The 12,577-nt window shown below is 41.7% G+C and overlaps 1 protein-coding gene across 4 annotated transcripts in view; it reads left to right on the forward strand.

The window, feature by feature from the left end:
* LOC109879721 (transcription factor 7-like 1-B) overlaps positions 1-6,086 on the forward strand; it is a 48,888-nt gene extending 42,802 nt beyond the window's left edge. For 2 of the 4 annotated variants that reach the window (XM_031820293.1, XM_031820280.1), the window contains 6 exons: positions 1,716-1,799; positions 3,431-3,577; positions 3,829-3,991; positions 4,110-4,217; positions 4,448-4,499; positions 5,192-6,086. In XM_031820293.1, the coding sequence (XP_031676153.1) occupies positions 1,716-1,799; positions 3,431-3,577; positions 3,829-3,991; positions 4,110-4,217; positions 4,448-4,499; positions 5,192-5,670 (1,033 nt within the window). In that variant the 3' untranslated portion in view covers positions 5,671-6,086. The remainder of the gene's footprint in view (positions 1-1,715; positions 1,800-3,430; positions 3,578-3,828; positions 3,992-4,109; positions 4,218-4,447; positions 4,500-5,191) is intronic. The other 2 variants (XM_031820299.1, XM_031820286.1) reach the window with 1 other exon arrangement.
* Positions 6,087-12,577: the final 6,491 nt, after the last annotated feature.

Raw genomic sequence — 12,577 nt, forward strand, 5'->3', positions numbered from 1 at the left:
TTTTTCCAACAATTGTTTACAGACAGAATATTTCACTTAAAATTCATGTATCACAATTCCAGTGGGTCAGAAGTTTACATACACTAAGTTGACTGTGCCTTTAAACCGCTTGGAAAATTCCAGAAAATGATGCCATGGCTTTAGAAGCTTCTCATAGGCTAATTGACATAATTTGAGTGTGCCTGTGGATGTATTTCAAGGGCTACCTTCAAACCTTGACATCATGGTAAATCAAAAGAAATCTGCCAAGACCCCAGTCTGGTTCATCCTTGGGAGCAATTTCCAAATGCCTGAAGGTACCACGTTCATCTGTACAAACAATAGTATGCAAGTATAAACACCACGGGACCACGCAGCCGTCATACCGCTCAGGAAGGAGACGTGTTCTTTCTCCTAGAGCTGAACGTACGTTGGTGCGGAAAGTGCAAATCAATCCCAGAACAGCAGCAAAGGACCTTGTGAAGATGCTGGAGGAAACAGGTACAAAAGTATCTACATCCACAGTAAAATGAGTCATATATCGACATAACCTGAAAGGCCGCTTAACAAGGAAAAGCCACTGCTCCAAAACCGCCATAAAAAAGACAGACTACGGTTTGCAACTGCACATGGGGACAACGATTGTACTTTTTGGAGAAATGTCCTCTGGTCTAATGAAACAAAAATAGAACTGTTTGGCCATAGTGACCATCGTTATGTTTGGAGGAAAAGGGGGAGGCTTGCAAGCTGAAGAACACCATGCCAACCTTGAAGCACCAGGTGGCAGCATCATGTTGTGGGGGTGCTTTGCTGCAGAAGGGGCTGCTGCACTTCACAAAATAGATGGCATCATGAGGAGGAAAATTATGTGGATATATTGAAGCAACATCTCAAGACATCAGTCAGGAAGTTTAAGCTTGGTCGCAAATGGGTCTTCCAAATGGACAATGACCCCAAGCATACCTCCAAAGTTGTGGCTAAATTGCTTAAGGACAACAAAGTCAAGGTATTGGAGTGGCCATCACAAAGCCCTGACCTCAATCCTATAGAAAATGTGTGGGCAGAACTGAACAAGCATGTGCGAGCAAGGAGGCATACAAACCTGACTCAGTTACACCAGCTCTGTCAGGAGGAATGGGCCACAATTCACCCAACTTATTTTAGGAAGCTTGTGGAAGGCTACCTGAAACGTTTGACCCAAGTTAAACAACTTAAAGGCAATGCTACCAAATACTAATTGAGTGTATGTAAACTTCTGACCCACTGGGAATGTGATGAAAGAAATAAAAGCTGAAATAAATCATTCTCTGTACTATTATTCTGACATTTGATGTTCTTAAAATAAAGTGGTGATCCTAACTGACCTAAGACAGGGAATTTGTACTTGGATTAAATTGTGAAAAAACAAGTTTTTAAATGTATTTGGCTAAGGTGTATGTAAACTTCCGACTTCAACTATAGTATAGGAGAAACATTGACTACAATCTGATGCATTTCTTAAACGTTAAAACACGTTCTGATATTCAAATATTAAAACACTGTCATATTTGAGATATTTACGATAAATACTTCACATTCGATGGGTTTTGCCATGGGTCTTTAATCAATTTGAATGGTGCTGTTCCTCACGCAGGGGATTGCAGTTGATGAGGGCTGGATTAGTACTGCTGCGTTCTCTCTCAGCTGTGTCGGATCCTCTTCTCACTGTTGCCTCCCTCTCGTTCTCTCATTCTCAGGCAGGGCCAGCACATGTACTCTATCCCCCCAGGGGGGTTCCGTCACCCCTATCCCACCCTCGCAATGAATGCATCCATGTCCAGGTGAGTGGATCTCTGTGCTTTTTGTCACCCACTCACCCCTAACCCTCCCTAAAAATTGAGATATTCAATATCTAGTGGTTACATTACACTCTAGTCATGTTTCTGATCTTGTCATTGCTCATTAGTTTATAACAGTATTAGGACAGGGGTATCCAACCATGGACAGCCAGTGGGGTAGGGACTACAAAGGAATGTGGGGGCTAAGTCTTCTAAAGATGAGATCAGCCTTCCTTCCAAAGAGAAAGCGAACAGACTATTGGCATTCAAAACCTTACCCGGTAGACAGCACTGTCTTTTCTCGCTCAGGCCAATGTTCTGAGTTGCTCTGTTACACACACACACACACACACAAAGATGAAAGGGCTAAGAATCGATTAGGACAAATCAAAGCTAATCTGAACCGACAACTCCCATCTGGTTTAACTCTCTGCCCTCTGTCAAAATGTGAAAGATTTGTAGCGAGCCTTCCGGTGCTAGTATGGGATGAAATATTCATCAGGGTCTCAATGGGATCAATAGTACTCTCAGTTCCTGCCACATTGTTACAAAGTTTGTCTTACCATCCGCCCCCCCTTGAACAAGACTTGATACGTGTGTCAGGTAATACTTGACAGTTTCGTCACAAGTATATTACTTTATGTACGGTATCTCATACAGTATGTAGCAAAATGTCTGCTTGACTTTTTATGTTTTATATTTTCTTTTCCTCATTGTTTTTTTGGGCTGCTACCAAATGGTTGAAAGAGGCCCGCCCCTCTTACATATGAGATTATAGTTTTAAGTCCAAAAATATTGGAGAGATTATTTTCATAAAATTTACCCTATGGGGTTATCCTCAATTTGACTTGTTACTGTTGTAGGGATACTTCAGGATTTTGGCAATGAAGCCCTTTATCTACTTCCCTGGAGACAGATGAACTTGTGGATACCATTTGTCTGGGTGCAAGTTGATGGAAGTTGCTAACTAACGTTATCGCAATGACTGGAAGTCTATGGAAACCGCTCGGAAAACTACCTTGAACGTCCTTCATACTGGACTCAGAGACATAAAAATGGTATCCACAAGTTCACCTGACTCTGGGGAAGTAAAGCAAGGAAAGCGTCTGTGCACACTCACAAACTTACGGTGCAAGGCTATAGTAAATCATGGACCATATCTGTCTTAAATGTTATGAGATTTTTATGAAGCATTAGGATTTTCCATTCAATCATGTATTTAACAGGAATGTGTGGCAGAGGAGCACGGACCTTAATTTCCCCCTTTGTCCATGTACAATGTACCATTGTGTTGTGTTAGCACCACTCTCATTTTCCGACAGTTATCTGAATGTTCTGTTCTGGTAGCTGTGGAAGTCCCTCCATGGTTTGGAACACAGGGAGGAAAGTGGTTTCAGGTGTCAGGGCCCCTTGGTCACCATGGTTACCACACACTCCACTTTTCTCCAGGCATGGTCGGATAAAGGGGTTTTTGAGCCTTTATTTGAAGAAGAAAAAAAATAGGTAGCTAACTTTGGATGTTACTTTAGTCTAGACTCCAGACAGACAGTCAAAGCAGTCGAAGTTGACATGACAGGGCAGACAAAAAGTGCCTGTGAAAAGTTTAACAGGTGTTTGTCTTTGTTGTTTTCCAGCTTGGTGTCTAGCCGTTTCTCCCCCCACATGATGCCCCACCACCCTCACGGCATGCACCAGACTGGCATCCCTCATCCTGCTATTGTATCACCAGCCATCAAGCAGGAGCCCAACAGTCATGACCACATGAGCCCCTCTATGCATTCGTAAGGACCATTAACTAACAGATTCTTCACATTTACTTATTGCCAAACATATAAACTCTTTATACTCTGATCTTATTCAAATGGATGATTGACTGAGTATCCAGTCTCTATTCATAGTTCCATTTAAAGGGCCAGGATTCAAGAATATCCTGACCTTTGTAATGGGTCAGCCAGGTCTTCTGGAAGGGAATCAGACCTCACACAAAAGGACTATTTTAAGTGACATTTGAATGTGTGTTTTGTTGTCTCAGCAGGAAGTCTCCTGGCCCAGCGAAGAAGGAGGAGGACAAGAAGCCCCACATCAAGAAGCCTCTGAATGCCTTCATGCTGTACATGAAGGAGATGAGGGCCAAGGTGGTGGCTGAGTGCACTCTGAAGGAGAGCGCTGCCATCAACCAGATACTGGGTCGAAGGGTGAGCACAGCACACTGCCTGACCACACAAACACACAACAGTTTGGGAATGTGTTTGTGGATGTAAATTCTGTACATGCTTCGACTAGTTCTCTGACTTTTGTCATGTTTGTGTTCAGTGGCACTCACTTTCAAGAGAAGAGCAAGCGAAATACTATGAGCTGGCAAGAAAAGAGAGGCAACTCCACTCCCAACTCTACCCAGGCTGGTCAGCACGAGATAACTATGTGAGTAGGACATCTTTCCATGGATCTTTTAACAATGAGGGAAATGTGGGTTGCTTAGCGCCCCCTCATTTCCACTTGGTTTAAAAATGATTCAATACTGTATCTGTAATAATAGCTGTACTGGTGTTCTCATACACTGAAGTTGTATGAGGTAGTGCTGAAGCATGTTGCTGTCACTTGGATAGAGACCAGTTTTTTTTCTAAACACATTGTTTTGTTTATCTGCTCAGGGAAAGCGGAAAAAGAGGAAGAGAGATAATAAGCCAGACTCAACACCAGAGGGTAAGGGGCCCTTTTCTCTCTGTCCTTCTCTTGGTTCGTACTTCTCGATTTAGGGCAGAAAGAACTCCATCTATAGGCCTGTGTGAAATAGTACCTCAAGCTTCACTTTGCTGGTCATGTGACTTGGCAGTGGTCCAATACAACATGCAATAACACCTTTTTATGTTTTTGACTTCAGTTTTTTCCTTCTTTACTAACTCCTCTATTCCCTCTATACTTTGACAAGCAGCATATGAGGTTCACTGCTAATAGTGACGTTGTGGCAGGTATGTCTGCTGTTATGAACCAGTGTGGCTGAACTGCAGGCCACTGCTCTCCACTCTACCCGCAGTGGTTTGGTCTGTTGCAGCACAACACTCAAACCTAATTTACATGCAGGCATTTAACGTGTCATCCACTTTGTTTATATGATCACAGACGTTTTTCCGCCCGATTTGTTTTATTTATAAAAGCATATGCCATTTTGTTATTAATTTCACTTCTGCAACTTCCCCTTTTTTTAAAGAAATTAATTCAAGTTTATCTGTTTGTCCAAGACCTTTTGGTTTTCCATGTTCTGTACATTGTCTGTGAATGTTTTGTATTTTTTGGCCAGCTATCATGTGTACAAGAAAATGGGCACTGTTGAAGGACACGATTGTCGGCTTTTTTAACAGCAATATTGACGAAGCCCCTTCCTTTTGTTTACCCAGACTTCTCAATCAGGAACAAGAATCAGTGTGTGCAGTACCTACCCTCAGAGAAGATGTGTGACAGCCCTGCCTCGTCTCACGGCAGCATGCTGGATTCTCCAGCCACACCCTCTGCAGCTCTGGCCTCCCCGGCTGCGCCTGCCGCCACCCACTCAGAGCAGGCCCAGCCACTGTCCCTCACCACCAAACCAGAGGGACGCCTGCACCATCATTTCCTAACTGGCAAGCCCTCTGGATCTGCTTCTTCTTCGTCATCTTCATCTTCTTCCTCTTCCTCCTCGTCCCACCCAAGCATCTCTATCCCTATTGGTACTTCAGGCAGCCACTCCGCACCAATTTTCTCTCGGCCAATCCCATTCAGCTCCCTACACCACTCGATGCTCTCCCCGCCCTCTCCTTTCCATCAAGCAGCCCTGCATTCCCATCATGCCCTGTTCCAGTCACAGCCCCTTTCCTTGGTAACCAAATCGTCTGACTAAATCTACAAAAGCAATTCCTTTCTCTTTTATTGTGCTGTATATTGCTTTTACTTTTCAAAAAATAGATATTAGAACAACTTTTTTTAAATGATGAAAAGGAAGAAATATTATTGGTCAATATTTGATCCCGTCCTTTTCTACTCTCAATGAAACAAAGTGTATTTTTTTGTAAAGTTTACTACAGAACTGGTTTCTCCTTTTGATGCATTTATCCAATGAACCAGTTGTATAAAATAACCCATGTATAAAATGTTTAAGAAAAAACAAGGAAAAGAAAAAACCTGATTTAATGTTAGTATTGAGTTTAATTCATAGTTTTTGCCAATTATTTCAGTAATTTCAACGATCCCTTTTAAATTCCCAAGTGTGTGACCTTCCTTTTGACATGTTAAATAAACCTTTGAGATTGTTTCTTAGAAATGCCTGCTTCTCTTTTCTTCCATGCACTCTGCAAGATGAGTGTTCTTTTCATCGCTCTCTGATCATGCGCATTCCTTTGAATATGAATCAATAACATAATTGTTACATTTATATGAATTTTGAAACAATGTACATATTTCCTACAGATTCAAACCGGTAGATGTAAATACAGGTGCAGATGCTAAGTTGGAAGGAACCTATTTGCTGGGAGTTTTAAAACTTAACAGCTGATGGAGGCACTATGAAGTTCTTCAAGATACATATTGGAAGTGGTCATTCATCAGTTAGTAACAGATATGTTGTATTTTGGGCACTTTAGTTGTGGATAATAAATATATCATGACGATAGTGGGGGAAGAATCACTAGTTCATCTTTAATAGGGTGAATTTAGGCTAACCATGCTGGAAAATGAGAACCTGTGCCAAGGTAACAACATTTTAAGCCAAATATAAATAAAAAATAAAAATAAAAGACATCCTGGAATGTAGAGTTCCATAACAACGACAAACAAGCAGGTCAGCCTCCTCCCCAGCACACCAAAGCCCTTTCCCTCGCACAGTTTTACTGCATCTTTATTCACCGTTTGGCACAGTGCTGAGGCTTAATTAACTCCGAGGTAATGGGATGTAGCTCCTGGGACCTAATTAGGATATTCAGTTAGTCAAAAATACACAAGGTAGGTTACAGTTTTTGGTGGCTTTGGAGATGAGGACCAGTGCCAGGGATGGTCCAATTACCCTCTAGCTCTGGTACTAGCCTGGAAGAGCACATTGAAGTTCCTTCACCCTGTGACTCTATGTTTTAGACCTTACCTTGTCCTTAACCACACTTCCCACAAAGAAGAGAGAGAGGAGGGCTACAGTTAGATTGCCATTGAGATAATTGGTAGTTTGGGTATTCTAAAAATCAAATGGAAGAAGTAAGCAATTAGTCATTGTATTCCTGTAACATCCAGATGGTAGGAGACTGACCAGCCTTCCTGTCCCAAATCCACTCCTCTTTGTTTTCCCCAGGGTATCCCCTCCTGTGTCACACTAACGATGGTTGACAACATGCACACTCATTTGCTTACCATGCTCAGCATCCTTATCAGCTCTGATTGAGAGGCTATGAACATACAGATTAGCCTAGTTTTGATGGAGCAGAGTAAAATAATATGGCTCTGTACACAAAATTATGAGTTTTATTCTAATTCTATACGTATGCAACCAATACCAATAGCTGTCATTCATTAGTGTTATCCATAATCTATAAATTGAACCCTTTCCTAAACACAGCTGTAGGACAATGCCCTCAGACAAGGGTGTCTCGCTCTCTCTTAGACTGGGTTCTTTATGGCCTGAACTGCGAACGACAGACTGACGGACATGTGCACACAGAGGATTTGTTTCAATTTTTGCCCTGCGGTGAGATACTGAGATGTCAGTCTCCCAGCAATGTTTTAACTAATGATTAGTCTCTGCTTGTTTATGTCACCACAGGCAGAGGCAGTGGTCTCTGGTGCCATGCCTGCCTACCCTCAGCTACTTCTCCAATCCATCACTGAAATGACAGGTAATGAGTTGTCAAAAACAGCCGATGAAACTGTCTCCTCAAGGCTATACATCTATTGTAATGTTGCATTCTCTATAGTCAGTAACACATAAAACTGAGAGACTCCAGGTGAATGACTTAAAATATGCTGGCTATTCCAGGCTGGCTTCAAGCCATGTAATACTGCTTCAAAACATGGCTCAAGCAATGTCAATGAATTTCAGTCAATATCCATCACTGCATTATTGTTGAAAAATTATCATAGGAATACAGGTGCAGAATTTGTGATAAGGCAATAGTATTAGATATACCTTGTTTCATACACTATATATACAAAGGTATGTGGACACCCCTTTAAATTTGTGGATTCGGCTATTTCAGACACACCCATTGCTGACAGGTGTATAAAATCGAGCACACAGCCATGCAATCTACATGGACAAACATTGACAGTAGAATGGCCTTACTGAAGAGTTCAGTGACTTTCAACGTGGAACCGTCATAGGATGCCACCTTTCCAACAAGTCAGTTCGTCATATTTCTGCCCTGCTAAAACTGCCCAGGTCAACTGAAAGTGCTGTTATTGTGAAGTGGAAACGTCAAGGTGCAACAACGGCTCAGCCGCGAAGTGGTAGGCCACACTAGCTCATAGAAAGGGACCAGTGAGTAGCGCGTAAAAATCGTGTGCCCCGGTTGCAGCACTCACTACTGAGCTCCATACTGCCTCTGGAAGCAACTTCAACACAACAGTTAGTCTGGAGCTTCATGAAATGGGTTCCTTGACCGAGCAGCCACACATTAGCCTAAGATCACCATGAGCAATGCCCAGCGTCGGCTAGAGTGGTGTAAAGCTCACCGCCTTTGGACTCTGGAGCGATGAATCACGCTTCACTATTTGGCATTCCAACAGGCAAATCTGTGTTTGGCGGTTACCAGGAGAACGCTACCTGCCCAAATGCCTAGTGCCAACTGTAAAGTTTGGTGGAGGAGGAATAATGGTCTGTGGCTGTTTTCCATAGTTCGGGCTAGGCCCCTTAGTTTCAGTGAAGAGACATCTTAATGCTACAGCCTACAATGACATTCTAGAGGATTCTGTGCTTCCATTTTTGTGGGAACAGTTTGGGGAAGGCCTTTTTCTGTTTCAGTATTGCCCCCATGCACAAAGCAAGGTCCATACAGAAATGGTTTGTTGAGATTGGTGTGGAAGAACTTGACTGGCCTGCACAGAGCCCTGACCTCAACCCCATCCAAAACCTTTCGGATGAATTGGAACACTGACTGTGAGCCAGGCCTAATTTCCCAACATCAGTGCCCAACCTCACTAATGCTCTTGTGGCTGAATCCCCGCAGCAATATTCCAACATTTAGCGGAAAGCCTTCCCAGAAGAGTGGAGGCTGTTATAGCAGCAAAGGGGGGACCAACTCCATATTAATGCCCATGATTTTGGAATGAGATGTTCGACGAGCAGCTGTCCACATACTTTTGGTCATGTAGTGCATGTAGCTGCAATGTATAAAATTCATATTTGAACAAATGCTATCCTATTTGTTCCTTCATACATACAGGCCAGAAACGGAATGAATTTTTCTTGATATTAGTATTTTAGGTTTTTATTTGCACAACATTGTAGAGTCTGAATCCTTAGCCCCTCGTTGATTAACTATAATAGAGTGACAATTAAATCTTATGATGGAACAAATGTAGTAATAGCGTTCTACCTATAAACATTTTCCTGATCCCATTTGAAAATAACAGATATTAGTACTGTATATTTATTGAAAGAGGGGGGGGGGGTATTGTCAATCCTTGTAAGTGTGCATCCCTAGCCCTTACTGGTCACAGTTTATCGAATTATAAGTATTGTATTTGGTTGCATCTACTAGATAACTGCCATGTGCACAAGGTCAGATTTAATACATGTTAATTTTGCTCATTAAATTCTTGCAGTCTCTTGTCAAGGTTCTTTTTTGGGCCCTCATTTGATCTCAAATTCATTCCAGGTTAACCCTTTGATATTTCAAATGCATGACATGGAGACATTGCATAGACAAGTCTCCACTGTAGAGACCCAAATAAGTACCCCATTAGACAGAGGAGTTAATATGACTCCTCTCAGGTTAGAATATCAGTGGTTAATTCTTGAATTCAATAAATAATACTATTTGATTATAGAGAAGGATCCATTCAGATTGGCATTCAGGAGACACTGTAACATCCTGTTATTATATGCAGGTAGCATGGACATAAAATCCTAGTAGTGGCTTATAGGCTACAATATTCAAGTCTGGCTAGCACATTGAACCTTTATTTAACTAGGCAAGTCCGTTAAGAACAAATTATTATTTACAATGACGGCCTACCCCGGCCAAACCTGAACAACGCTGGACCAATTGTGCGTTCTATAGTACTCCCAATCACGGCCGGATGTGATACAGCCTGGATTCAAACCAGGGACTGTAGTGACACCTCTTGCACTGAGATGCAGTGCCTTAGACTGCTGCGCCACTCGGGAGCCCAAAACCTAAACCTAGCCCTAACTGTTGATTTTAGCCTGTGGAATGTTGTCCCACTCCTCTTCAATGGCTGTGCATTAGTTGCTGGATTTCGGTTGGAACTGGAACATGTTGTTGTACACGTTTATCCTGAACATCCCAAACGTGCGTAATGGTTGACATATTTGGTGAATATGCAGGCCATGGAAGAACTGGTACATTTTCATTTTACAGGAATTGTGTACAGATCCTTGTGACATGGGGCCTTGGATTACCATGCTGAAACATGAGGTGATGGCAGTGGATGAATGGCACAACAATGGGCCTCAGGATCTCATCACGGTATCTCTGTGCATTCAAATTGCCATTGACAAAATGCAATTGGGTTCGATGTCCATTGCTTATGCCTGCCTGCCCATACCATAACCCCACCACCACCATGGGTCACCCTGTTCACAACATTGACATCAGCAAACCGTTTGCCCACACAATGCCATACACGTGGTCTGCAGTTGTGAGGCCGATTGGACGTACTGCCAAAATCCATAAAATGATGTTGGAGGTGGCTTATGGTAGAAAAATGAATATTCAATCATCTGACAACTGCTCTGGTGGACACTTCTAAGGCAGCATGCCAATTGAACGTTTCCTGAAAACTTGAGACATCTGTGGCATTGTATAGTATGACAAAACTGCACATTTTAGAGTAGCCTTTTAATGTCCCCAGCACAAGGTGCCCCTGTGTAATTATCACGCTGTTTAATCAGCTTCTTGAGATGCCAAGATAATCCATCCACTTGACAGGTGTGGCAAAGGAGAAATGCTCACTAACAGGGATGTAAACAAATGTGTGCACAAAATTTGAGAGAAGTTTTTTGTGTGTATTAAACATTTCTGGGATCTTTTATTCAGCTCATGAAACATGGGACCAACATTTCACATGTTGCGTTTTATATTTTTGTTCAGTGTATATCAAGTTTCGCAAATTCATAACATATAACACAATTTGTAGTTCGTAACATATCATACAATTTAATACATACCATACGAAATGTAAATATCATTCTAAATGGAGGGTCCCGGATTTACGTACAGAATAATACGAAATGTGCTGAGACCAGGTTTCACAATGTTGTTGGTTCAAATCCCATAAGGAGCATTTTTTTTATCCTTCAAGGTGGTTTGGTTTAAGAAATCCATTGTTTTTATTAAGTAAAGGTTTCTTATGTATTTTGTCAGCAGAGCCTAGCGGTTGGAGTGTTGGGCCAGTGAACGAAAAGTTGTTAGTTGCGTGAAATAGGACAAATGTAATTATTATTTTATGGTGTCATATTAAATGACATTGGGATCCATGCCGATCTTACTGTGAACACATTCATATGCAAATGCAGAGAGATTCAGTGGGGTCTGACTACTACCATGGAGCTGTTTGTCAATTTGTGCAATAAAAAGCTCTAGATCCTCCTAGGCGCAGCAAAGTAAACATTCAAAGTAAACATTCAATATGTGCAAAAGCCTTGAGATAATCTTCCTTACGGAATCATCAATAAAATGCAACTTGTTTGAGCACACAACCTGAGATTGTGGGAGTGATAATCATCCAAATGTTAATGAGAGGTATTTTACATCTCAGCTGGAAACAAGAGACCTGTGGATTCTTGTCATGAATGTGTCTTCATTATGGTATTTGACATTTAGAAAGTTGGATCATCTATCTCATTCTTGAGTTACATTTGCATTCCCTTCTTTAAGGTCAAATGGGTATGAATAATACATTAAGAATGGGGTTCTTAAGCTCACAGCAAGTGATACCTGTCTTCATAGAGGTGCCAGCTGAGTCTTGTCAAACTGGGGGGGAAACAATCAATTGATATCACGTTGAGAAAGCAGGGTAGAAGCAAACACACTGGAACCTTCCAGACACTTCCAACATCCTGATATCTATCGATATGGACACCAAGATAATGATAGCACAGGAAAAAGCAGTCATGATTGTATAAGTACAGGAATAATGACATATTTGACCCTATATTTGAACCCTGTATGCATGTATTACTTTAGTTGATAATCTGGTAGACTCTTTCCGTTCTGTCTGTAGACAATAACATAATTGAAATTTGAGATAAGCAGCACTCCATTTATTTTTTGCAGCCCTACCCCTCCTAGACAGCCCATGTAGAATGTGGATTACTTACTCATTCTGACTGTTATTATGGCTCATATATAAAATTTTATTTGTCACATGCGCCAAATACAACAGGTGAAATTACAGTGAAATGCTTACTTACAAGCCCTTAAACCAACAATGCAGTTAAAAAAAAAAAAAGTAAGAGATAAGAATAACAAATCATTAAAGAGCAGCAGTAAATAACAATAGCGGGGCTATATACAGGGGGTGCGGTACAGAATCAATGTGGGGCGGCAGGGTAGCCTAGTGGTTAGAGTAACCGAAAGGTTGCA

Source organism: Oncorhynchus kisutch, linkage group LG3, assembly GCF_002021735.2.
Source record: "Oncorhynchus kisutch isolate 150728-3 linkage group LG3, Okis_V2, whole genome shotgun sequence".
Lineage (NCBI taxonomy): Eukaryota > Metazoa > Chordata > Actinopteri > Salmoniformes > Salmonidae > Oncorhynchus > Oncorhynchus kisutch.